We start from the raw sequence: 25,860 nt of genomic DNA on the forward strand, positions 1-25,860 counted from the left end.
GCTTAACGAACTCACCCACCACAGCTTCCAAAAAAATGGAAGTCGGACAACTGGTTATCTTGACTGCGTACCCCTCCCATGAGTGTAAATTGACACGGCTCCCACGGCCGAAAGCTATGAATACACAATGCTATTTAGAAAGTGGCCAAATGTAACAAATTTTAAATTTAGACTAACCCCGGATAAGTATAAATTGCTCCGGCTCCCACTGAGAAAGTGTAAAAATCAGTTTACACACCTCACTTCATAGAGTCGACCGATATCCCCAACGTCCATAACAGTCCTATCAACATCATTTCTTTCAAACGACCCAGAGAGTTGCTTTTCACTGCCCCCTCCGGTCCGACCCTGCACCCGCAAAAACAAGCCAGAGTCCGTGCCAGCAAAAATTCTGTCGGTTGTGTAAACTGTTACTGTGAGTCCTGTGAAACGATTGGTAGAACTGGAATACAGGGACTAATTTAACAAGTGAATACTAGTACATAATCACACCCTTTCACCATTCTTCACCATCCAACACGGCCCTCGCCCCCTAACTTACAGATACGTATATGTAGAAAATCATGTTATGTTGCAGAATAGAGGTAGAGAATATTGTAAATGGCAGCATGTGAATGAAGTTCTCATAAATTTGTCTCGTAGCCATAGTAAAAAGAGGTATCTTCCTACATCATTTTCAGAACACTACATAAGTAGTAGTCATGTTTTAAAAGGTGATTAGTTCTAGAACCCTTGCCGCACCTATGTTGATCTGGGTGAGAGCGATCCAGTGCCTTTTACTGCATGGCCGTAAACATCGCTTGCTTGCTAGCTCTCAACATAATTCCGTATTCAAGAACGATATATTCGGTATTGACTTTACAGCATTTGAAACTGCACAGACATGTATAACAGGACCTGTTACGTACTGCTGCTGCCAAAGTTAGGACGCATCGTGGTTGTAAACCTTAAGCTGTGTGTTTCAATGTATATTTGTCTAGTTATTCATTCATCTTCAGTGCGTCATGCGTTTTAATACCACCGAATATCAGCTGATATACAATTACACATTACACAATTCAAATGTTCAACATACTTCTAGTGAAAGCTTCTCGAACCCTCCTCATGGTCCGTCCTGACTCCTGAACCGACTGGGCACAGGAGAAATATTGACTTCGTGACGAGTGGATGTTTGTCACTGTTACTCCAGCTGGTCGCCAGGCACAACCTGTATCCGGCTTAAGTTGAAACAAGCATACTTTCAGTCACAAAACAAGAGTCATCAGAAGATGACAAAGTTGACAGAACAAATGATCTGACAGTTACTTAAAGTCCAACTCGATGAGAGAATTTGTGTCTAATCTGTCCGTCCGTATGCACGAGTAGTTATTGAGCTATCAAAGTGAGTGAGTCAAAGCCACATCGGCAATATTTAAGCCATATCATGACTATATCATAATGCATACATAAAATATATAAAACCCTGTCAACGAAGGACAATAAACTTACTTGAATATCACAAAATGAGTTAAAACTATACTGAGTCAAAAAAAACTTCACAAAATGTAATTTGAAAAATAATGAATATTTTTTCTCTGATGATACATCTATGTATCCGAAATGGGATCCCTATCTTTCCACTCTAGAAAAACGTTAGCAAAACCCACTCAAACCCATCCATTCGTCGTGCAAGGTTTTGCACGTGCAGTCGATCACGTGATCTTCGCATCGAAGTTTTCTCCATATGCACGTGTTTGCATTGGCTTCAAGAATTGAAAAAACACTTTTAAACCACACTTCTAACGGTACTTGAAATGTCACGATTGTCAAATGTGCAACGTGAACGTGCCGTTGGCATGTTGCAAGCGGGAAGATCAGTTATTGACGTCGCAAGAGCAATGGGATGCAGCCGTCGTACTGTCTACAACGAACTGGCACCACTTCTGATCGCCCAAGGTCGGGTCGTCCACGTGTGACGTCACGAGCAGAAGAACGTCAAATCGTCCTACGTCACCCACGTGACAGATTTCTGCCGGCTACACGGACCAAGGCTGAGATGTTTAGAGGTCGACTGTCCTCACAGACCATTCGAAATCGATTGCGGGCTGCCAATCTCCATTCTCGACGTCACCTCCGATGGACCCAGAGTGACTGGAATCGAGTCGTCTTTAGCGATGAATCCAGGTTTACCCTCAGATTCGCGGACGGCAGGCATAGAGTCTGGAAACGACTGTCGTGAACGGTATGCCAAATGTTGTGTACAGGAAGTCGACAGATTCGGGGGCGGAAGTTGCATGGTGTGGGGTGCTTTCTGTGGGAACAACCGTTCCCGACTTCTGATCATCCGTGGAAACCTCACAGCTGCTGCTTACCGCGACCAGGTGCTCACCCCCTGAACTCGTTCCTTTCATGGCGGCTCATGGCCCAGGTTTACAGTTCCAGCATGATAATGCTCGGCCGCATACCGCGATGTTGACACGAAATTTCCTTCAAAACGCTGGAATCAACGTCATGGACTGGCCATCGAGGTCCCTTGACCTTAATCCAATAGAGCACGTTTGGGATGCTCTTGCGAGAAGGCTTCGTGGTCTTAGGAACCAACCTCAGAATTTGAAGGAATTTAGCGCTGCCTTGCAAGAGCAATGGCGCAGAATCCCCAACCACGTGTTCACAAGCATCAGGCAGTCGATGAGGAGAAGGTGTTTGGCAGTGGTGAATGCGCGGGGCGGCCATACACGATATTGAACTGAGAAATTTCGCATTTTTATTCTTGTGACTTGACATTCTGTATACCCATGTTTTGGAACGTTGGTGTAGCCTAATGGAACTGATTATGGCACTGTCAGTGTATCGAGTACATAACACAGATATCAGGAATGAAAAAATAACAATTTAACCATCTTACCATCTCTTGTTCTTTTATAGTGCCCTGAAGAAAGAATGTTAAGTTTCTTTTTTGACTCAGTATAGCTACCATATATCTTTCAAAGTAGAAAACTATTTTTGGACAATACAACGTAAAAAATGGGCTATTGATCGCAAACAACTGAAGGAGGATCACCATACTAGGGGCCATTGAGCTATCAAAACAATAACATTGTAAGGAGATTCGTAATTTTGTACTTCTATGTCAGGTACGCACCAATGTCTAGGTCAAGGGAACAATAGTTGGGTAAACTTTTTCTACAGTCACCAGTGGCTAAAGGGATGGTGTAAATCCAACTAGGGTCCATGCCTGTAGCAAAAGCACTGTAAGTCCCCTGGTCTCTAGTCTAGTGATCCACCTTCGGTTGTTGGCGATCTATAGTCTGTTTTTATATTGTAGTGTCTTCGTAAATAAAATAGTTTTAGATTTCCATGCTAGTTTTAGACTCCATCTGTGATACTCTAGTAATCTTACAGTCCTTCGATGACTGATTATTTAACAACGTATATTTATTGTGTATGAAAAACCTTCCTCGTCACTTTATATATATATGGGGAGATGGGGTAGCCTAGTGGTTAAAGCGTTAGCTCTTCACGCCGAAGACCCGGGTTCGATTCCCCACATGGGTACAATGTGTGAAGCCCATTTCTGATGTCCCTCGCCGTGATATTGTTGGAACATTGCTAAAAGCGGCGTTAAACCATACTCACTCACTCACTCGTCACTATATGGATGAAATACTGCCGAGGTGACGTTAAATTCTCACTCACTCAAACGAACAATACAAATTAACATAATCACTCATATCAAAAGTTTACAACCTGGTTTTTGTTTGTGCACAGTTTCATGAAAGAATCTCCAGTACTCTTTCTGACAAACCTAACACTATGAACAGTTAAAATCAAACTTTCAGCCATGGAAACGGACAAAACATAAGTTTTTAGCAAACCGAGTATCACAAGGCACCGTGAAAAATCTTTCATGGTTTTCAAGTTGTGCTTCGGAAACGAAATCCACCACTCCTTTTGAAACCATATTGTTTTCCATATAAATCAAGAAAAAAACAACCAAAAAGCCAAAATGGGCACGTAGCAAAAGGCACCAATTCAGGGTCTTTTGGATATTTTTGCCAAGTTTTGTTGAGTTTTGCTTTGGAAACGAAATGAGTACGGACAGTCGGACGGACAGACATACGAGGCGTTGATGATACCACCCGCATTATATGTCGGCAGGATAAAATGGAAGAGAGAAATGGCACGATCTGTAACTACGACTATTTTAAGTGCAGAACAAGTACGAATTTGCTGCCCGAAATATCATATAAACTTTAAGAGCCAGACAGAAGTATTAAGTTCTATGTGTTACATAGGTGACAACGAATTAATACATGAAAATTGCAGGGTTGTGAGTTGCACCGATATGAGATGGGTTATATGTTAAACAGGAAACATATAGTTGGTTATAATTACCTCGAATAATATCAATTTGATATTTCCTATCTGTGCTGTAATGTCATCTCCAGTTTTCCCAGGCATCCACAAGGCTGGCCTAGAGGGATGAAGACATATCCCAGATGCTGACCCTCTCACTCCCTCAATGTACATACGCAGCAGCTGCAACAAAGGTGATATTATTTCATTAAGATAGTGTAATACTGATATAACAGGACATGTCCTGTAGGTTGTGCCCTCACTCTCCAGTAATAGTTACACGTCTATCGACTCAATCTTTATACATAAACAACACTCACACTACAGCTTGTGTTATCATTACTTCTCGTCAGCACCAAAAATCTGTATCCGGTAAAGTCCTCGGGGAAAAGCTCATGCTGCTGTTGGTTCTGATTCTGCAAAAAGCATACTTATGTTTTAAAACCCATGAATTTGATAGATATTGGAATATCCACCTTGATTACTATGTATAGGAGAAACACTCCCCGGGGGTGTTGGTAGAGAATGTAAAACCGAGGGAGGAGGGAAATCCCAAGGTTTTACATCCTCTACCAAAACCGAAGGGGAAGTGTTTTCCCTAACATATAAACCGTCAATGATGGATAATTGCAATGTAGATGATCAATAAGTGAAGCTACATAACAATAACTGAAGCGCAAGTAAAATAAATTTAATGACAGTAACTATACATAGATAATTCAACACCAACGTCTTCGTTGGCACAGTGGCCGTGAGGTAGAGCGTCCGCTTACTAACCTGATAGATGCGTTTCAAATCCTGCTTTGGAAAACATTTGCACTTTGAAATTGATCTTGGACGATATTTCTCAATTGATTTCAAACACTCATATATCATTTGAATGTTGATGTTGATATAGAGTTAGGAAAAAATAAAACCTGGGAAAAAATCTTACTTACAAAACGTAAACCCTGGGAAGAGGTCTTACTTGCAAAAAGTAAAACCTGGGAAGGGTCTTACTTACAAAAAGTAAAACCTAAGAGCAAACAAAAACCTCAAATGCGGTTATTCCGGGAAAAGAAGAGATTCTTAACATATAGTGAGAAGCACACTTTAGGTTTATATGTTACCATAACAACTACATTTTGTGGGCATAGCTTTCTGGAGTACAGGTTGTCACATACTTAAAGTAGGTTCAGATTTTATCAACAACATTATTTCAATCTTGAGTTTGTTATAGAGATAATTTATGGAAAAGACAGCTAAATGTGAACGTTTAATACTTACAATGTAGTCAGTGGGTGATGCATTTGGCATTTCTTCACACTTGTATCTACCAGCATCCGCAGCTTAATGAACAACAGAAACTTGTCAGCCATTGATTTTATTTAGTTGTAATATATCACCAACATAATCAACCCTTTTATTAACCAATAATTAATGTCATATGTCATTGTGCCTTCTGATTATTATGAACACATTTTTATGATATAGGCGAGAGCTTTTCGTTGAGTTTTGCTCGTTGGAGTTAGAAGTTGGAGTTTTTGTTTTACGTTTTCAGTTGTATTTAAAATCGAGCGTAAAACTAAAAATATATGCCCACGGTATCTGTTAAGCTTTTCAGATAATGCATGGCACGGACTGGTTTGTGTGAATGAAAACTGACAGTGATATACAGTGAGCGAGTGTGTGAGTGTAGTTTTACGCCGCACTCAGCAATATTCCAGCTACATGGCGGCAGTCTGTAAATAATCAAATATGGACCAGACAATCCAGTGATCAACAGCATGAGCATCGAACTGCGCAATTGGGAACCGATGACATGTGTCAACCAAGCCTGCGAGTCTGACCACCCGATCCCGTTAGTCGCCTCTTACGACAAGCATGGGTTACTGAAGATTCATTCTAACCCGGACCTTCACGGGTAGTGATATACAGTAAGTTATAGGTGGGTGATGTATACAATAAAACCAAAGTGCACAATAACAAGGTTATTAATGACTTCAAATATTTTTATGGAGATTTGTTTGTACTATTTTGAATTTGTTCAGAAATGTTGAAATTGTTTATAAGACCCGGATACGTAAGCGAATTGGTAATGATGACTGCGCCTTCACCCGAGGGATTTAAAGCCTGCTCCCTCAGTGGTTCATGACCAGTTTGCCTGATGCACTCTATTTTCTAAAATGGTTTATTCCTTGGCGTTGCAGGACATGTCAGATCGGCATACGTATTTGCTTTTTTTTAGACTAACCGGATACGGGACAGTCCTCACGCCACAGGTTATATTTGGGATTACACTTTCTCAGTAAAGCACAGATTCTAGTAACTTTGTTGGGTTGAGACCCATCCCGGAATTCGAACCCACACTGTAAGAGACAGGCACACAACGTCAGCCGTCTAACCCACTCAGCCACTGTAGCTTCCAGAAAAATGGTAGTCTAGACCACGGAATTTGTGCTAACTTCTGATAAGTGTAAACTGGCACAGCTCCCGTCGTACAGGACGCCGTCGTATGGAGGAACTGCTGTACAGCGTCAGGCAAAAATACTTTCATGTTGCGGAACATTTGGCAAACAGATGGTGGGTGTTACTGGTCTGGCAGGGCATGCTAAACCTCTTCGCGAACACCGGGTATCATCACATTTTTAATAGTGATTCAAAAACACATTGAAGAGGTCATATTAAGATGATGTCGTATTGGCCATTCACGATATGCTCGTGGATATTTAAGAAACGATGAGGATGCTGAATTCTGTATCCCTTGTGATGAAAGAATCACAGTCAACTATGTCCTGCTTGACTGTATTACTTTTTCCATCACAAGGGATAAATATTTCAAAGCTTTATCGAGGGACCTTTTTACTAATGTCAATTTTCATTTCACCATTGGATGTTTGAAGGAAATAGAATATATTGAACAATGTCGATGAATATGTTTTGTAAATCAATGACAATTTATAATCGGTAGAATAAATTAGCAACCGAGATTATTAGTGGCTGTATCCTCAAGAGGACATGAATAGACCTTTGATATGAAATGTCATATACTGGAGTACCGTATTTGCGATGCGAGTACTCATCTCTAATAAAAGCAACTCTCCAATAGACGGAGGTATGGTCATCGTGAAATCAGCTTCACCCCTCAAATGATCATGATCGCATGTCCTTCTCGCTACATTTCTGAATTTACCCAGGTGCCTCCAACGTTGCCTTTTTAAAGGCTTTTCTTGACCTATCAAAGAAATTCAAATTTGACAGCCCTATGACACGCACATTTCGAACGTGTCATATGGGCCTCGGGTGATGCTCTCCAACACAACGATCCCCGACATCCTAGAGTATTCTATATGGGACATGTCTTTTGTTCAAAGAGGCCACAGCTATACGTTGAAAATTCGTGACATACATACATACATGCATGCATCCATCCATCCATTTGTATAGCGCCGATATCCAGCTCAGCCACTCAAAGGTGCTTTGTTTTTCCCTCGATCACTGGATGTCAATCTCAAAGTCGTATTATCAATCTCAACTCCATGGGGATCATACAATTCTTGCAGCCACTAGGCGCACCGAGTTAGTGAGTCTTTCCCATCCTTACCAGGTACCCATTCACAGCTGGGCAGACTGGGCACATAGTCACAGTACTTAGTCCAAGTTCACTGCACGTTGCTGTACCCGCAACTAGGTGTTTGCACGTATTCATGTGGCCACCATCTGGTCATATAACAACGGATCCACGGGGTTGTGTACTGTACACTAGGGGTTTTGACAACACTGAAAGAGTCTGCACATAATGATGACTCCAAGGTTTTATAACCGGTCACAGGTTGGCTCGATCCCGTCACCTCAACCTCGCTGGAAAATTGGGCGAAAAAGTCATCTGTAAAACACTGAGCTGTCCAATTATCGTTAACGATAACAAGTAGTTTTCTCTCCTGCCCACACATTCCTCCCCACACAGTAACACACCCATAACACAAATTTGTAGACACGCCGACGTGGGTCATTACTGAATGTGCTACATCTGGACACGTCTGTGGAAACGACAGTCCTTCACCACAACCGAGGTTGACGGATGAAAAGGTAGGTCGCATGACGGGACGACGTGGTCGTATCCCGTACTGACGTGTTGGGGTGGATAGGCGGGAATGGTCTGAGAAAAGGTCAGTTCAGTCTGGAATTTCTACCGGAGATGAGTTACCCGCATCTTTCTTTCTAGTCTGGGCGACTCGAGAACGTCCTCCACTTGACCGATCGGTAATTTCATTACTGTTCTGATGATGTCTTTGTATTGCTGAAATGGTGTTTCGGTCGCAATGGAAATGCGCAGTCACCTGACTTTCTCGTTTATCGAAATGCACATGCACAAACGTGTTGCGCCTGTCCGTGCAGAAACCACACATTCAAGAAAAGGAGCACATGCATATTTTCAATTCGTTTCACTAATTACTGCATTTACATCCGTATTTCTGTACACTTGTAGTTCTAATATATAGTCAATTTCCTATGCTCACAGTTTCTTTTTGGCTAGCATACCTCATGTTTTCACATGCACGCGTTGTTCACTGAGGCTTGTGACTTACACCATGTGACTTAAACAGGTTGATCTGGTATTGACAACAGACCTGTGAAACAAGTATATAAATAGAACAGGGCGAGGTTGTTTATGTTCCTTTCCTTTCCGCGCCTAAGATATTCTTCCCTCGAACAGCTTGTCGGCGCTTGCCAAATGAAACAGGGAGATGGAACAGCACTCCATTTAGTGATCATATTTGGAAATCGTGTCAAATGAACGATATTGGTGATAAATACCATTGTATTAATAATGTACGTAGTTTAACGATGCTCGTAAATTGTATATCCCGTGTAAATATAGGAATCAACCAAATATGCTCTTTAACTCTTCATGTATCACTGTTTAAAGAAACCTTAGTATAAATATACTGACACAAATAGACTGTTGCCGTGCAATCTAGCTGTCGATGATCTTGGCGGGTTGCGTGGTCGGTTCATTAACAAAACGTCAACCTTCTAAAGCGTGTCAAAACAAACTGGCAAGGGAGGAGCCGACAGTGTCCACGCACCACTGACTGGATACAATGGGATTAAAATGTTGTTATAGTCACATGGGTTATACAGAAATCAGGAACGACAAAATAGCGGATTCAGCATTTAGTCATTTATGAACAGTAAAGCACTAAATTGTAAATGGAATTATAACATTTACCAAAAACACTTCATGTACAAATTTGAGCGAAATTAGCATTTGTCATTTGTGAACAGTAAAGCACTAATGGAATTATAATATTTAAACAGTATCAATAGACTTCACGTACAAAATTGATTTTGATATAGATAATTTGATCAAAAATAAATTCAAGATATTTATACACAATAACAGTTTTTCGTTAGGTTCAACTAACTGGTTAGAATATCCAATTGGGACATTCTCATTTATATATGGGTGCTGCCCTAATTAATCTCGAGTCCAGTGTTTGACAGTTGGGATGTCTAACTAATGGGAGTAAACCCTGCCGTGCCATCCCTCATTTATAATTATAATGACTTAATAAATCTACATTATATGTGTTTATTCATTTCAGTCGAGTCATCTTTGTGCGCTGGTGGCTGTTTCGAAAGAATGTCATTGATCGTAGAATTAAGAAACCCAGCCTCCGGTCTTCCTCTTGCTTATTCTATACATATATCCCTCCATACACAGGTATCTACCACCCCAAGAAGTAGGAAGAGTTCAAGCTTCTCTGTATCACCTATCGATGCCTCCACAACACCAGCCCTGACTATCTATCTGAACTCGTGACTCCATACACTCCAGCACGTAAACTCCGATCAAGTGACCAAAATCTTCTCCAAGTTCCTAAATTTCGACTCAAGACATTTGGCTCCAGATCTTTCTCCAGCACTGCCCCTATCCTCTGGAACTCACTTCCATCAGAGTTGAAACTGTGTCCAACCTTTGAGAAATTCAATTCAAACCCATATGTTCTCCAAGTATCATAGTAACATTTAAATCCAGTCAACACTCCCTGACTTTTATCTTTATACAGTCCCCTTGTAGCGCCTTGAGCAGGCATATCTGTCTGGATTGCGCGCATTATAAATGCACATTTATTATAAGAAAGTAGTGATCAAGCTGTGCATTTGCCATGATGGAAATGATGTTTGAGATATCATGCTGCCTTACATGTGTGATATGATTGAATTAATAAGTGGCATCGAGTGAACTCACTAAATAAGTGGCATTGAGTGAACTCACTAAATAATAATATTCCAGTAGGTGAACAGATCTCATACTTAAATTGTTGATCACTTTTCGCACCTGAATTCAACTTTGGGTGACACCCAGCCTTTAATCCCTTGAAGCAACAACGCTAAAACAACATATCACATCAAAGGATTTTTACCCTCAACCCTAGGGGTCAACGTTTAGGTAAGACGCCGCTTGGTCTGGCCCTGTGGATCAAGTGTTGTAGGTACAAACATTACATAATGAGACGTTACCGATCCATATACACAGACTTGCGTAAAATATTCATGCATAGCATTGATTGTGAACGAAAGTTGAAAGGAACCTCTACACGCACGGGTGGGAAAAAATATCCATTGAATTTCTTTTCACGGCGTTTGCAACTGAAAGATGAGTGTTCAGATCATGTCAAAAGAAGAGTATATTCAGCCGCAGTCACCGTTCCCGGAGAATATAGATTTCCGAGAAATCGAATGACGAACAGTCCTTGGTATGGCGGCTGATTCGGGCCATCGCTATATCGCCCTGACTAGAAGATCGAATACAATTAATTCACAAGAGAAGGCGGATCTCTCCTGTTACGTAATCATAAGACTTGAGTGAGTTAGTGAGTGAGATTTTCACATCGGCAATATTTCAGCCATATCGTGACTAAAACTAGTTCTAAATTCATAATAAATACATATAACATAAGACTTGAGAAATCAGCTTCATCTCATACTGGGAATCAACATTTTTGAACAAACGTGTATATTATACAAGAGCAGTTTATGACCATCAGACGTTAATTAGTCGTGCGTGAGTCAGTGAGTGAGGCTTTCGTCCAAAATCATGCTAACACATAATCGTAATAATGCTAAACGCAACGTATATCCGCACTCAAGCATTAAGTTCTGCTGTATAGCTCCAATAAGCAGTGAGTGAGTGAATTAAAATTTTACATCGCATCGGCAATATTTCAGCCATATAGCGATGAAAACAAGGTAATCATTTTAAAATATCTGCCGACAAAGGACAGTAAAACCAACTAGATTATCACAGATAGATATATTTAAAACTAGTTAGAAAATACTTTAACTATAGAGGACAATACAATATATAAACAGGCTATAGATCGCCAACAACTGAAGGTAGATCACCATACTAGGAACCATGGGGACTTAGAGTACTTTGGTTACCTGCATGGACCCTAGGTGGATTTACACCATCCCTTCAGCCGCTGGCGATGGTAGGAAGATTTAGCCGAAATCCACTAAGCAGAAAATAAGATGAAAGATCAGCAGAAATTCTGTTCATATTTCGTTTTAAACGTAAGCGCACATTCTGTGTTGACTGTCTGACCTTGAAATATAATGACCCTCGATTGTTTGTGTCACTGTCTACCAACAAAAAGAGAGCAAGACAATGGAGTTCTTTTGTTGTTGCAGATTTTTTGCAAGATACCCAGCCAAATATTTGGCCAATTTAAGTACTTATATGTGGAAACTCCTCTTGGACTACAAGAAGAATGTAGTGGAAAAACGATGATGCTCTTTCAGATAAATTAAACTGTATGCAATTGTTACAAGTCATTGCTATTGATTGTAATAAAGGTAGCGTATGTCTCCCTCAGTTCAAGCTGAATATTCAATTTGATGCTGGCAATGTTGAATAGCCACTTATGGATGTGCTAGGACTGATTACATTTAATCAGTTTTTGTACGATTCTCCGTCAGTCCATCCTTCTACAGAAGTTGGTTATAGATCTCTGGTAACAGTCTTTTCTAGAAAAATAACATTGCATGATCTAATAGTAATGGTAGCCTATTAAAACAAGTGGTGATTATAACCATGCTCGGTATCAAATCAAGATAATAACAAAGAAGGCGATATCAATATTTATTGAGTTAAACCTTAGGGTCAGATTGGCACCCACACGGTTTTGTTGACAACTAATATAATTATATAGATAACTCAAATCAATATTATCAACAGCATTTTGTCAAACACGGGTTCAATCTGCAAAAAGGCAATATGTGTTATGAACAATTTCTAGCAATGGTGGGATTATATTTTGTACATCTTCACACTCATCTCAATATACATAGGGCAATCTGAGCAATCTTGGTTCTCATGGACATTATAAATATGACCTTAAGTAAGTCTTTATCCATATACAGGTTATCAATAGCTTTAATTTTAACACTTTCAAATTGTCCATATAGATGTTTTATTTCTTAATGAAATATATTTCGTGTCTTAGATGGTTTCCATTTCAGATACATATATAAAATATTTCGAAATATGGATAGCGTTAACTCAAAGACACACACTCGCATTATTAGTATCTGAAGTAAATACTCGAATACTGATACTAGAAATGTTAAAGTTCACACAAAGGCCAATACGGGTTCCTCTAATATGAGTTACAAAAGAAGCCTAGCCTTTATTAGAACATCTACACTGCAAACACTGCAAAATTCGACACTTTGGATACTGTTGCTTCAATCAACAACTCTAGGAAGGGTTTTATCTGAGCTCCACTGGGTGGAGTAGTTTGCTTTCCTGTGAGGCATGCGTGCGTGTCCTGGACCCATGAACGAGGCAGGCGTGCTTCTGCCATTCTCTTGAAAAGCAGCAGGTTTCTTGTCCTGAATTACTTCTTTCTTGCTGAAAGGCGACCCGGAAGTCGTCTCCTGCTTTACTTCTTCCGTGGTGGATGTGTATCTTGCTAGGTATACAGGATTCGTCTGTGTATCTGGAGTGTTGTCTGGCAAATTCCTTCAAACAAAAATGTACACCTTAAATATCGACGCCACAAAAAACGCACATTTAGACACGTATTGAGATACTATTAATGTGAAGTATGCAACATGTAAAAACAAACTATAAACAAAATATGACTGTCGGATCTGCCTAATCAGACAAAAAACCAAAATCAGATATTATCATGTCTATTGCGATAATTTAAAAGAAAAGCTAAAGTAAAAGTGAAAATGCTACTTACCAGACCTTTGATCGGCGTTTAATTTGTTTGTACTTGCGACTTATGTAAAAGGTAACACCTAAGCAGGGCAGAAGAAAGCAGACAAGTATAGCAAGAATCTTCGGGATGTTCAGGACACAGTCATAGGTTGCTAGTTTGTCTTCGCAATCATACAGAAGGGAGCAGGTGGCCTTCAGACATTCGTTGATTTCCTTCTCGCAGAACTGTCCTTCATAACCAGCTACACATTCACAGTGATAGGCCTGAAAGCTGCTTTCTCTGCCTGGATGTTCACATGGTAAAGACGGGTTTCTTGGAGCACAGCTACCATGGTAACATGGGTTGATGAGGACAAACACGTGGATGGACAGGGCGTGGCTGTAGCTCTCATTCGCATCAACAGCGAGCAGTGAGAACTGGATGCTCCCGTGGAATTCCTTGAGGGTCTTCAGCTTCAGGTCATGTTTGGTGATAGTGTTCCCTGTGTAGATCATGGACATGTTTCTGTATGTCTCTCCATCTTCCCCAGCCGCATCAACCTGTGTAAGTGTAAAGTTGGCTGCCAGACCACTTACATTATTTTGAATGATTGTCAAATCTTCAGGGTCATCAACATCTGCGACCCAAAACGAACCCAGAGAGTGATCCGTTAGATTGCCTTCAACATATACCTTGTGAATACTTTCAACCAATGATGGTATTGGTGACTGGGTGTCCCTCTGGTAGAAAGTGACAGGTGGATCATTAACATTTGACACGTTGATGTGTATTCTCTTGGTAAATGTAGCTGGTTGTATTCCCAGATCAAGTATGAATACCTCGGTTGCATTTACGAGAATACTATCATAGCCATTAAAATCTTTCTCTGGTTGGTAGGATAGCATTCCCTCTGCTGTGAGGTTGGCTTCACCGTGATGAGGATGCTCTTCTAATGTAAATGTTAAATTGTCATGCTGCAGATCGTGGTACTTGATGACTTGCTCCACAAAGCTGTCCTCGACACATCGGATAACACTGGTGTCAATGATGGGAGGTGTATTGTTCACATGTTTAGACACAATTGCTCCGGAAAACATTCTTGGGCTCGAGAAAGGATGAGTTGCCCTCTTCTCACGTGTATTTGATTTTGTCAAGCTTCTCTTAAATACTAAATTGCAGATCTGAAAACAAAGTGATATGTTCATTATGATTAGGTGATCGGCATAGGCAATTTACATCCGCCACTTATCAATACTATCATAGTCATAAAGGGGAGATTTAAACAGTATACCACATGCGTTATAGCATGATAATGTGCCCGAAAACCTAAAGGTACATTGGTAAAGACAGATCTGATAGAGGTTATCACACGTGCAGATCGATATCAAACAGTACATGACATCCCTCAAAAAGGTCCAGTTTCAACACAGCCTAAACTACAGTAAGTTCAGCAAAAAATAAAGTAGCGATTACGGCGCGCAATCTGGATCCAGTGTACCTTACGGTTACAAATACCTCGCTGTTAAACAGCTTTTGTTAAAAAATGACTATTGTCCGAGTAATTTTCCCTATTCCCGATGGTGAACTCTGACTCAAAAGCCAACAGACAACGGCAACGGCATGTTTTTGAATACTGAAAATAGCACCAACCTGCATAACACATTCCTTTGCTTTATCCTACCCATATGGTATAAAATTTGACGTGAAGCCATACGTTTTCATTCTTCATGTTTATATTTTTTAGTAAGAAGATTGAGTCTTTCCTTGCATATAATATGCACGTTCTAAAATGTAATGAACCAACTGAGACACGTAGGAGACATAAATTGGAGCAGATGGTATATTGGCCTCGACATAAATACCATAAGGTGCCCAAACAGATATATATATATGCACCAGTGCATACCGACATATATAACTCACCTGTATTGCATGAGGATCACGCGTGGTGGCGCGGCTCTTGAAAGGGACAATACCGCAGATTTCACTGACATGGCGCCAGACCTTGTCACCTGTGTACAGAAAGGAACTCGATTAGTATCATAATGAACAATATTCAGAATGGGACGGCAGGATAGCCTAGTGGATATGATCGAATTCGCAAAAAAACTGGTTTCGACTCCCCATTGGTAAAATATTTCAGCCCATTTTGGCCGTCCTGCCATAAAATGAGAATATAGTTAAAAGTGGCGTAACACCATACCAACTCATTCCTTTCAAAATGCGAAACAACGCAGATATGCTTAAAATGTTTTATACAGTCGTATTTGTACCTGAGTCCCACAGAATGATCGCTGATTCCTGGTGTTCATTAGCTGGGGATGCTGGCAAATCAACGTTGATGTCTTCTGTTAGTTGTACATTGCTGATCGGCGACAGGTAGAATGCAGGACTAACAAAATTGTAGACTCTGAAAAAACAAATTAAATGAACATGCCTAAATCTAAATAATGATTATTTGCTACACTATGTCATACTGCGGATGAGAACATTTTTGTAGAAGTGGTGTTGATATCCCGTGATTCATGTGAACAGAAATACAGTGCATTGTCAATTCTGATATGTGTACAGGCACTTGCTTCAGAAACAAAAACACAATACTTCACCTTCCAGTGAGAAACCGGGACAGCTGTGTCGAGGTGATGTCGGGGCTGACGATGTAAGGGGAATAATCCACGGCGGCTGGAGCACCGTAGGCCATGTGTTGATCGGTCTTGCTCAATACACCGACCGCTAGGGCGCCACTGGAAACTACACAACAGTATGGGTACATTGCACATATTGCACAACATTCAGAAAAAATACCGTAATTGTCTCGAAATTTAGGACGGGTCAAACCATGTAAATACATTAGTATTAACTGCAGAGTTTGTGCTTGACGGAACTGACGCTACTGTCTAATCATCTGATCACCTTACCTTCCACCGATATTGTGCAAACAGAGTGATTGTGCTTTGCCAATAACTCGGAGATGACAACGCCGTCAATCACAAGTGTTTTGTTTGTACCCTGTCTCACAATCATGTCTTTCTTGCCTGCACAATACAAAAGTCACATCATAATAAGTAAATAAGTAACTGATTGCACATTTAATATGAACGATAAAATGTTGTTTGTAATGCCTCTCAGCAATATTTTCGCAAAAGCTGTTTATAACTGAATCTGGACTAGGCAAACCAGTGAATGCTATTAATCCATAAGCCATCCGGGTTGATTACCCGGAATCAGCAGAGGCTGAATAATGTGTTGAAATATGTTACAGATATCAACATACACCTAAAGAAAGACATTACGTTTAATGCAGGTCTTCTGTGACGTCAAATCCTTTCTCTTGTGAGCTCTACTGACAGAAGTCACGGTTTGGATGACACATTTGCCTGGTTCCAGCATGAGAGGACTATTCTTGAAGTCGGCACTCTTAAGACCATCAGAGAAGTTTCTGTTAAGGAATTCAGACACTGAAGCGTTGACAGCGCCATGAGAAAGACTTATATCTCCCTTCAGGACCTCGACACGTCGAGTTGTGTTGGAACCGACTCGCATTGTTGGATATATTTCGTCTGCTGAATCCTCACTCGCCAGCTGCCAGTCTGGAACATCATTTAAATGACATAAGCATAGCTGTGGGAAAATGAAACGTTTTTAAAATTCGAAATAGATGGTAACCTTGAACCATGCACAATGTTTGAGGTTGACAAATCAAGGATCATAATCAGGAGACGTATTGGGTTCAAACCGGAGACTGGTGGATCCCAGCGTAGGTACGAAATAGATAGAAGTACGGCATTTCAAAACACCTGTCCAGTCGACCCAATAGCAAAACTTTTAAAGGGAAAAAACCCAAAGTGATCGAGCATTTCAGCTGTACCAACTTTGACACTGTATCATCTAATATTACATATGCATTTAGGTACAAAGAAGAAACAATAAGTCAGCATTTGTCTCACCAAAATAGTCCACATCATTATGAGGATCATCCCACTGGATTCCAACTCGATCATTGTACTCAGTAAGTGAAACGTTAAGTCCGGCTACATCGTCTGCTGAGACAAACAGTGGCACTGGTTCAGTAGAGGAAACTGTGGGAGATTTAATATCAATGACAAATGGACAGCATGCAGTGTGGTTGAGACCAGCAGAATTTATTACGGTAACGCCGACAAAATACTTTTGATCCTGTTGAAGACTTTCGTTTGTTGAATTCAGTGTTACATTCTTCAGTCTGTTTTGAAGGGGTATTTGAACAATATCATCTAGTCCACATTTTGTTCCGATTCCAACAAAGACAGTGTTGATGTCACTGAAATCCTCTGATATCTCCCACTTAGCACTGACAGCATGATCATTTCCAATGTAGAGTGCAGGTTCATACAGCGAGTACTCCGGATCAAAGCAAGTGACATCAGTCACCACTGGGGGTGTTGTGTCAATGATGATTGCGTTAGACTTGATTTGTTTTTCATAACCAGCATGATCAGTTACTTTCACATCAAAATAGTAGGCACTGGCTTGGGAATCAGTGTAGTTAATTCGATCAGTCATCCGAGAGGGAATCAGTGTCAAGTTGCTGAGTTCGAAATGCCTTACTGATAATCCCGGTTGGTCTGTACTCTTGGAACAGGAACCTTCAAATCCACAACTTTCTTTGCAAAGATCTTTGCAAGGAACACAAAATGACATTTGTTTCGTATAAGGTACTATGTTTGCAGTTGTGTTCTGAGAATCTGACAGACCAACGGAAATATCTTTGATCCCGCTCTGTGAATCATAAAATGCCCGTCCGTACCTACATGGGTGTATTTGCGGGAGCGGTAGTCTCAGTGATGACAGGAGTAGGTTAGTTGTGAATGGGTCAAACGGATCATCCACTTGTGGAATATATCCATCATTGTTCCAGGAGAACACAGAGGCGACAACGTATCCTTGAATGTTCAGTCCAGCATGTTGACCCTTCAACTGGCCGTTGATGAATAGATTTATATCCCACGAATCTGTTGATGGTGTTGAATCATTTATTGCTTGAAGAGAAAAGTCGTTCAGTGAGAAACTTGGATCAAAGTCTACATGGACATTATGAACTTTGATTCTGGATTTATCCTTGGCCCAGAACAGAATTATGGGTTCTGAGATGTTATTCATAGTCACGAGAACGCCAAGGTTCCAACTCTCGTCATCAGTTACTACAGTCCTGTCGCCGTTAGAACATGCACTGCCATTGCAATTATCTATAAATATCTTTGCATAAGCCATTAAGATATCATCAGGATTTGGAAGACTTTCTTGAATCAGACCTATCATAGATGAAACGTTGTGTCGTGCTGTAGCCTGAAGAGAAAATGAATAGTTGCCTTCTGTCAGTAGCGTTGGGTTTGTTTTGACTCCTCCTTTTTCAAACAGTTGCAGCGACGGGTCAAGTCGTGCATATATCTTGACACGGTTATTATCTAAAATATCAACAGCGTGCGATTGGAAGACATCATCCAAAATCATTATTTCCTTTTTATAGTCATTATTCAGTAGTTCTCTTTCAGTTTGACATGTTGAATCGTGTATGTTGGTATTGATGAGAATTGTGCCTTGTAACAGGTTCGTATCGCCCCAAGACCTTGAACTGTACCTCCAATCTGACCCAATTTTTATGTTTCCAGCAACTGGAGGGTTGTAATCTGCTAAAATAGGTTCACTTGTCACAGTCGTCTTCAAACTTGCCTTATTAGCTGCTGTAACCTGTATATAGTATGGCCTGGTTGTGTCTAACATGAGATCGTTGAAGTGGGCATCGGAATTTGAAACAGTAACAGAACGTAAAACGTCTTTGTCTTTGGGGGATAATGACATTGAATCAGAGCAGAAAAGTTCCCCTAATAATGCCACCGTGTAGTAATCTATGGAACTTTCTTCATCTGTAAATCCTGTCATGTTTATATGTACAGAGTGCAGTTGAGTGGCATATAGAATACCAGATGACCGTCCACCATCAATGATCACTTGTCCTGGTTCAGGTGGTGTTGTATCAATTGTAATTGCTTTACTGGATGCAATCCGGCATATCCCTGCCTCATCTTCAGCTTTGACAAGGACAAAGTAAACTTCCGTATGATTTAAATGAAGACCCTTTATGGTTTTGATTGTGTCTTTGTTGACAGGCTCAAATGCCACAAGTGGCTGCAAGACAATAGCCTGACATTCCAAGCTTGTATTTGACTCTGTGTATTCTTCAGTGTCAACAGCAACTTCATATTTCCGAATGTTAAAGTCAGATATAAAGTCAGACCATGATACTTGTATTTCACTGGTGCTGGATTGGTACTCAGCAACTTCGATATCTCCCGACACGATGTCTGTTCCAAATCCAACTCGGATTCCATTTGAAAAAGATTCTTCATAACTTCCAGCAGAACTGTATGCCCTCACTGTGATGTAATATGTTACTGTTTTTGCGGTTAGATTTAAATGCTTAAAGACATAACTTCTGTTGAGACCAACATTCTCAAAGAAATGAACATTGGATCTCCTGTCTTTATATCTTCTGTCATTCCCTACAGCCACTTCATAGTATTCAATTTTCTGTGATGGGTCCAAATCATTCATTTCTCCAAACGGATCCCAGTTTGCTGCAAGGTAATTTGTAGGTAGCTGGTAGTTGATGTCAGAAGCAATGCCATCTCGAACATTCCCAGGAACTGGAGGCTGAATCTTGACCATCACTCCATCAGATCTCCCAATCATGGTGCGGTTGAGGGCATCAGTGGTTCTCACAATGACTCTATATGTCTTCATATTCTCCAATGTCAATTCATCATTGTAGAAGTTATGACCATTCCCAGGGGTTTGTTCAAAGCCTTTGATAATCTCCCCTGTGATGTCCTCTACTGCCCACTCTGCTGATACCACTGGACAGGGATCAGAGTAACCCCACCTTCCCTGAATGGTCGTCAGATCATGTTGACTATCAACATCATCAGATCCTGGTCCATCCAAAACAACTAGGTAGGATTTTGGGCTGATAGCCAACGGGTTACTTTCTTTCACTGTGAACAGACCGGCTTTGTTGAAAATGCGGACAGTGACAAAGATGAGGGCTCCAGATTCCAAGTGTAGGTTTGGAACTACAAACAGTCCGTTGGACAAAGTGACTTTTGTGAAAGTAAGAACATCTGTCAGTCCTCGCTCACTTCCCAGTCCTGCTTCATACCTGAAACATATTACAGTTTTAGCATTATGATTACATAGTCGATAGCATATGAGGAAATGTCGTGGCTGTAAGGAATGTTTTAGCATAAATCTTAACTGTGAGTTTTTATTCATGTAGCAAAGTTGTAATTCACCTGTCTATCTGTGATTCGGGATCGTTGAATCCATTCACAAAGACAGACATGTACGTTGTTTGTTGCTGGCAGACTACTTCCTGTTTTGATGATGGATTAGATGATGTAACTACTGAGACTTCCCCGTCGGCTGGCGGTGTCTGATCAAAGACAATTTCTTTGAAGAATTTGCTGCGTAGATGTGCACCATTTTCAATTTCCAGAGTTATATACAGGAATGAAACTCCATCTTGCAAAACTAACTCTGTGTCAAAGCTCCAGCGTCTCTCAATTGCCGATAGCCTGCTAACCACTAATATATGCGAGCTGCTTTGTCCTGTACGTGCTGTGATTGATACGTTAGTGATGGTACTTTCTACTTCTTCGAAAAACCTCCAAGAACAAGTGACAATTGTTGACATCATTGATACAAAAGGTGTACACTCATAGTCAATAATAGAGACGGGGGTTTTATCAACTGTGATTGGCGGTGAACTCATTAATGCCGTGTTGCCTGCCATATCAGAGCCATATGTTGTCACGAAATATGTGTTGTTTGCTGAAAGACTTATGTCCCATGGATCAAGACCCGACTTTGAAATATTAACAGTGTGTTTTTCACCAGAGACTGGGAGGCTCCCTATTGACCAGGATATCACAGGCATGATATTTGCATCCTCTACAGACCATGATATTGGTAGAGTTGTTGTTTGGTTTAAAAACAAAAGTGAGGAAGACATCATTTGACCTCTGTACTGTTGATTTATAACAGGAACTTCATGGTCAACCGTTACACCATTTGATGATGATACGATGTACGAGTCTGGACATTCCACACCAGTTATAGCCCGGACTGTAACATAGTACTTCACATTGTTGAAGTTTGTATTTGTTATTTCCGCATATCCTGAACTGTCGCTGACCATCGTAAGTCCATAGTTTGTGTAATGCATTATGTCACTCAGGTATGGCTGTGTTCCAATCGCCCAGTCATAGCCGGTTATTCCACACGCATCACTACCAAAGCCATCGAACGACATGGAGAGACTTGAAAGATCTTGCTGGAAATCTGTATCTTCACTGATACTTCGACCATCATAGACTGTTCCAGGGGAGTTTCCCTTCTCTACATGTATTGGCTTTGATGAAGCTTCTGCTGTCAAGCCTGCTCCATTTGTAACTCTGATAACGACAACGTACTGAGTCTTTTCATCTGATATAAGATTGAGAGCTTCTAATGTTACAGATGATGTGCTTCCATAGTTGGTAAACTGCTCACTTCGAGTGCACTGTATGACATTGTTCTTCACACAAAGCAGATTTTGAGAGATACCACTCTCAGGATCACGAGCTGTCCAAGACACATGCATCGGTTGATCTTCCATGTGGATTACATTTCCGAAGTCATCAAGCTCCTCCTCTTGCCCAGGGAGACCGATTAGCACCTACAACACGTGAAGCAACTGTTCAAGTACCTAATTACAGGTGTATTTGCTTCAGGCATGCGTTATTATATTGCACAAATGAATACGTTTTATATTGCAGAAAATTCTCAACAGGAACAGTTTGTGTGCTCATAAACTTGCAAAAGGTTTTGAAAACTGTTCCATACACTGAATATGCATGATTGTTCCTGATTGCTGTCTTGGAAACAGAATAAAATTAATCATTGGTGATTCATACTTCCTTGCGAAATAAAGTTTATACAATGATGGATACTCACTTTCTTTACTGTGGGTGGTGTTGTGTCAATAACAACACCACTTGATTCTACTGACGTTGCAAGAAGGGCGTTGTTGAGTGCTGTGACTGATGTTGTATATTGGGCCCCATTTGTAAGTGGAAGGGAATCCAACTGTATGTCTGCTTTTTCAACTTCAATGACAGCAAATGTCTCATCCTTTGGCCAAAACCTTTTCTTCTGACCGCCAATCTTCTCAAATATAGTGTATCTGTATTCCAAGATGCCTGACTCTTCATCTGTAAAATACCACTTGACGCCAAGGTGTGAGGAATCACTTTGGTATTTGCCTGTCTGAGAATCTTGTATATACATCATGTTGGGTGGTGTCTCGTCAACCAGATACCCATTACTGTCTGCCTGTGTTTCAAGTCCTGCTCCATTTGTTGCTGCGACTTGAACTCGGATATGGTCCTTGTGTTTAGTGTCAATTGTATGGTCAGTGTAACTGGTCCTGGATCCAATATGGAACTTCTTTTTCAGTTCATCGTTTACATATACCATCATTGTGTACTCTTGTACGTGGCTTTCTGGATCAGTGAAGTTGGCCCAGGCACTTTCAATAGTAGCTGTCTGAGAACTGAACTCCACATCATTCACAATATCAGGACCATCCTGGACAAACCCGCGCAATGGAGGCGTTACGTCTACCAGCACTGAAACAGAAGACAATTGGTATACCCATCCATTCTTTCAGAGTAAAATCACTTTGCGGCATCCATATGTACACTATCTACTATACAACAGTATACCATCACTTTTGTCTGTCTATAGGAATTGTCGTAATTTTGCTATAGCATTTTCAAAATACCAGCTATATTTTCCTTTCCTAGAATAAATGTCACACGTCATTGTCAGGATGTTAATACATCACATCTAGGGGAAATAACTCTCAGTACATTTGTGTATTCAAATTTTTTATCATGTCCTAAATTGTTCTGCAGATGGGTTTATTTCCTGATTATCTTCTGCACTTTCAGATCCTCTTACGGACCCTTAAATATAGCTTATGACATCGTAAAACAATATGTTCGATTAGCAAACATACCTCCATTAGATGTTGCCAGAATTTCCTTCTGATTGATGGCCCCATTGAAAGCGACAACTGTTGAATAGTACGTTGTATTGTGGTGCAGAGCTGTGACGTTGCACCCAGATTTAACTTGATGCGTAAAATTTGTAAATGGAAGAATGTCATCAGCTCCAGCTGTCGTTCCAACACCCCAGAGATAACTGAAAGTACAGGTATATTGCAACATTGTTCTTTAGCAACTAAACAATCACTATGACAGATGAAATACCATTCTATTGTTGGAACTCGTCTAGATCGTCAATGCGAATGGTATAAACATGCGCAAATGTGTAAAGTGTTTCATTCCCATATTGGTGCGAGATGCATACAGGTACATTGTGCCATTACAGACAAAGGTGAAGTTGGGACATAATTGACTTCACATACCTGTCAATACCAGATTCTGGATCATAGAAGTCGACCCACTGTGCACAGATCATCTGAGTGTTATGTTGGTATTCAACATCTTCGAGCAGTTTGTCCCCATCAAGAACTTTACCAACGACTGGCGGTGTAAAGTCAATGAGTATCGGAACATCACCATGGCTTGCAGTGGAGAGATCCACTATAAATAACAAACAATAACATGTTATAAATGTTTGTCTCACGAACAGTTACAATTTAATTTTAATAATTTTAAATGTGTCTGTCTATTATGTCAATGGTTTCTCCTTACCTGAATTAACGGCTCTGATCCGCACCCAAGCCTGGACACCAGGTGTCAAGCCAAGATCTTCTATCACAAGGTATGGGTCAGCTCGGTTCAGGAAGGGATGACGGCTGTAAGATCTAACAAATAAATCATACTTTGTTTTGCCCAGACCAAAGTCCACCCTGGCAATACCCGATCCAGCGTCCGATACATTGAAGTAGACGCCCAAGATATCAAAATCCTCATCAAACAGCAAATCCCTACCTCATGTACAACGGGCTGTGTAGTGTCAACTGTCACAGGTGTAGAGTGACACACTGTTGTAACCAAGGCTCCTCCGTGTACAACATTGTTGATAGCTTGGAAGGTGATATAGTACTGACCATCAGCCAGATGGAGGTTCTTGCCCAGTCCGGTGTATGTCCAGTCTTGCCTGGTTTGCAGCTGAGCGTGAGGATCAGTGAACTTCACGACATCAGACCCACACACAGACGTCCCAGCTGCCCACGTGTAGCCCCAAATACCACTTTCGTCGTCGTGGAAGCCATCGCAGTTTCCTGTAAAAAGTAAACATAGATATACCGATGACAACAAACCACACAGAACAAATTATCCACAGTTACATAAGGAAATGTAATCATTACCCAATTGGTCTTCCACAGGCATTGTATGTCAGATTTTCATAGCGACACTTGGCATGTGTGTTTAAGTAGATTACCTGAGATATAGTTGTTTGCGAGTGTGTATTTCGTATCTTCAAGAGGTTTGTTGCCTCCAAAAACCGTTCTTCCAGCACTCCCATCAATGATTTTTCTGTAAAAGACATCACGTCAATAGAATAATATTCTCTTCGGATGTTTTAACATGTTTATGTTGTCATAGTGCAGAAGGCCAAGGTGGCAGCTTTACCTGTGATTGAGCTCTTTGGTGACATCGATGCATCTTTGAGTCACAGCTGCCTTACATCCATCAGCTGTCAACACATCTGAAACAACTTCTCCTACAGGACCAGGTTCAGGTGGAGTAAAGTCAGCTAGAGTCCCAGTTGATGGCAGGTAGGCAACATATCCTAGAGTGTTGGTGATCTTTGCATTTATAAAATACTGGGCACCATGTTCGAGGTTTGAGTGAGAGAAGTCCCGATAAGCACTGTAACCAACTCCAAGTCTTTCATAGTGGAAATAGGAAGCAGCAGCACGAAGTTTCGCCTTAGCTCCGACAACTGTTTCTTGGAGATCACAAGACTGAGTATGCATTTCATAGTCAAAGGAAATGCACTTTGAACCTGTCTGTAAACACAGTCTTGCACATTCAATGTCATTATCTGCATGAGCTGTAGAAAATGGAGCAGACGACAGCTTTCCAGGCTTAGATGGGGCAAAATTTTTCAATTCGGACATAACACCTTTTCTCTCATCTGTGTTTTCCAGGTACAGAATTTGCCAATCCAAAATTTCTTTTCCGAACTCCCCAGGACTGTATCCCACAGCAACTGAGTGATTAGGTGTTAGTGGAGAATCTTCGAATACAACAACGTTGGCTTGGATCACCGTTCT

At 40.8% G+C, this 25,860-nt stretch overlaps 2 protein-coding genes and 1 long non-coding RNA gene across 3 annotated transcripts; all 3 read right to left on the minus strand.

The window, feature by feature from the left end:
- Positions 1-225: 225 nt before the first annotated feature.
- On the minus strand, positions 226-5,663 carry LOC124283871. Its single transcript, XM_046719896.1, has 5 exons — positions 5,602-5,663; positions 4,656-4,751; positions 4,375-4,518; positions 1,076-1,217; positions 226-422 (listed from the first exon to the last, which is right to left on the minus strand). The coding sequence occupies exons 1-5, from the start codon at positions 5,629-5,631 to the stop codon at positions 226-228; spliced, it is 609 nt and encodes a 202-aa protein (XP_046575852.1). The 5' UTR covers positions 5,632-5,663.
- A 6,790-nt stretch (positions 5,664-12,453) lies between these two features.
- Positions 12,454-23,839, minus strand: LOC124283878. Its single transcript, XM_046719907.1, has 11 exons — positions 23,629-23,839; positions 22,563-23,236; positions 20,861-22,284; positions 17,480-20,727; positions 16,826-17,122; positions 16,451-16,567; positions 16,139-16,283; positions 15,806-15,942; positions 15,456-15,544; positions 13,575-14,713; positions 12,454-13,348 (listed from the first exon to the last, which is right to left on the minus strand). The coding sequence occupies exons 1-11, from the start codon at positions 23,837-23,839 to the stop codon at positions 13,072-13,074; spliced, it is 7,758 nt and encodes a 2,585-aa protein (XP_046575863.1). The 3' UTR covers positions 12,454-13,071.
- A 729-nt stretch (positions 23,840-24,568) lies between these two features.
- LOC124283884 lies at positions 24,569-25,306 on the minus strand. Its single transcript, XR_006900428.1, has 3 exons — positions 25,214-25,306; positions 25,023-25,117; positions 24,569-24,861 (listed from the first exon to the last, which is right to left on the minus strand). It is a non-coding gene; the product is annotated as an uncharacterized LOC124283884 (long non-coding RNA).
- Positions 25,307-25,860: the final 554 nt, after the last annotated feature.

Source organism: Haliotis rubra, unplaced genomic scaffold, assembly GCF_003918875.1.
Source record: "Haliotis rubra isolate DU_JTF1 unplaced genomic scaffold, ASM391887v1 Scf1097, whole genome shotgun sequence".
Taxonomy (NCBI): domain Eukaryota; kingdom Metazoa; phylum Mollusca; class Gastropoda; order Lepetellida; family Haliotidae; genus Haliotis; species Haliotis rubra.

Excerpts from the sequence above, each read along its gene's own strand:
- LOC124283871 (XM_046719896.1), bottom strand. The coding sequence starts at position 5,631 with ATGCCAAATGCATCACCCACTGACTACATT. Across the intron at positions 4,519-4,655 it reads ATGATAACACAAGCTGTAGT|CTGCTGCGTATGTACATTGA; the intron begins GTGAGTGTTGTT and ends CCTTTGTTGCAG. Across the intron at positions 1,218-4,374 it reads TCAAATTGATATTATTCGAG|CCGGATACAGGTTGTGCCTG; the intron begins GTAATTATAACC and ends TTTCAACTTAAG.
- LOC124283878 (XM_046719907.1), bottom strand. The coding sequence starts at position 23,839 with ATGTTGCAATATACCTGTACTTTCAGTTATCTCTGGGGTGTTGGAACG. Across the intron at positions 16,568-16,825 it reads ACAGAAGACCTGCATTAAAC|GCAAGAAAGACATGATTGTG; the intron begins GTAATGTCTTTC and ends TGTATTGTGCAG. Across the intron at positions 15,545-15,805 it reads GATCATTCTGTGGGACTCAG|GTGACAAGGTCTGGCGCCAT; the intron begins GTACAAATACGA and ends TTCTGTACACAG.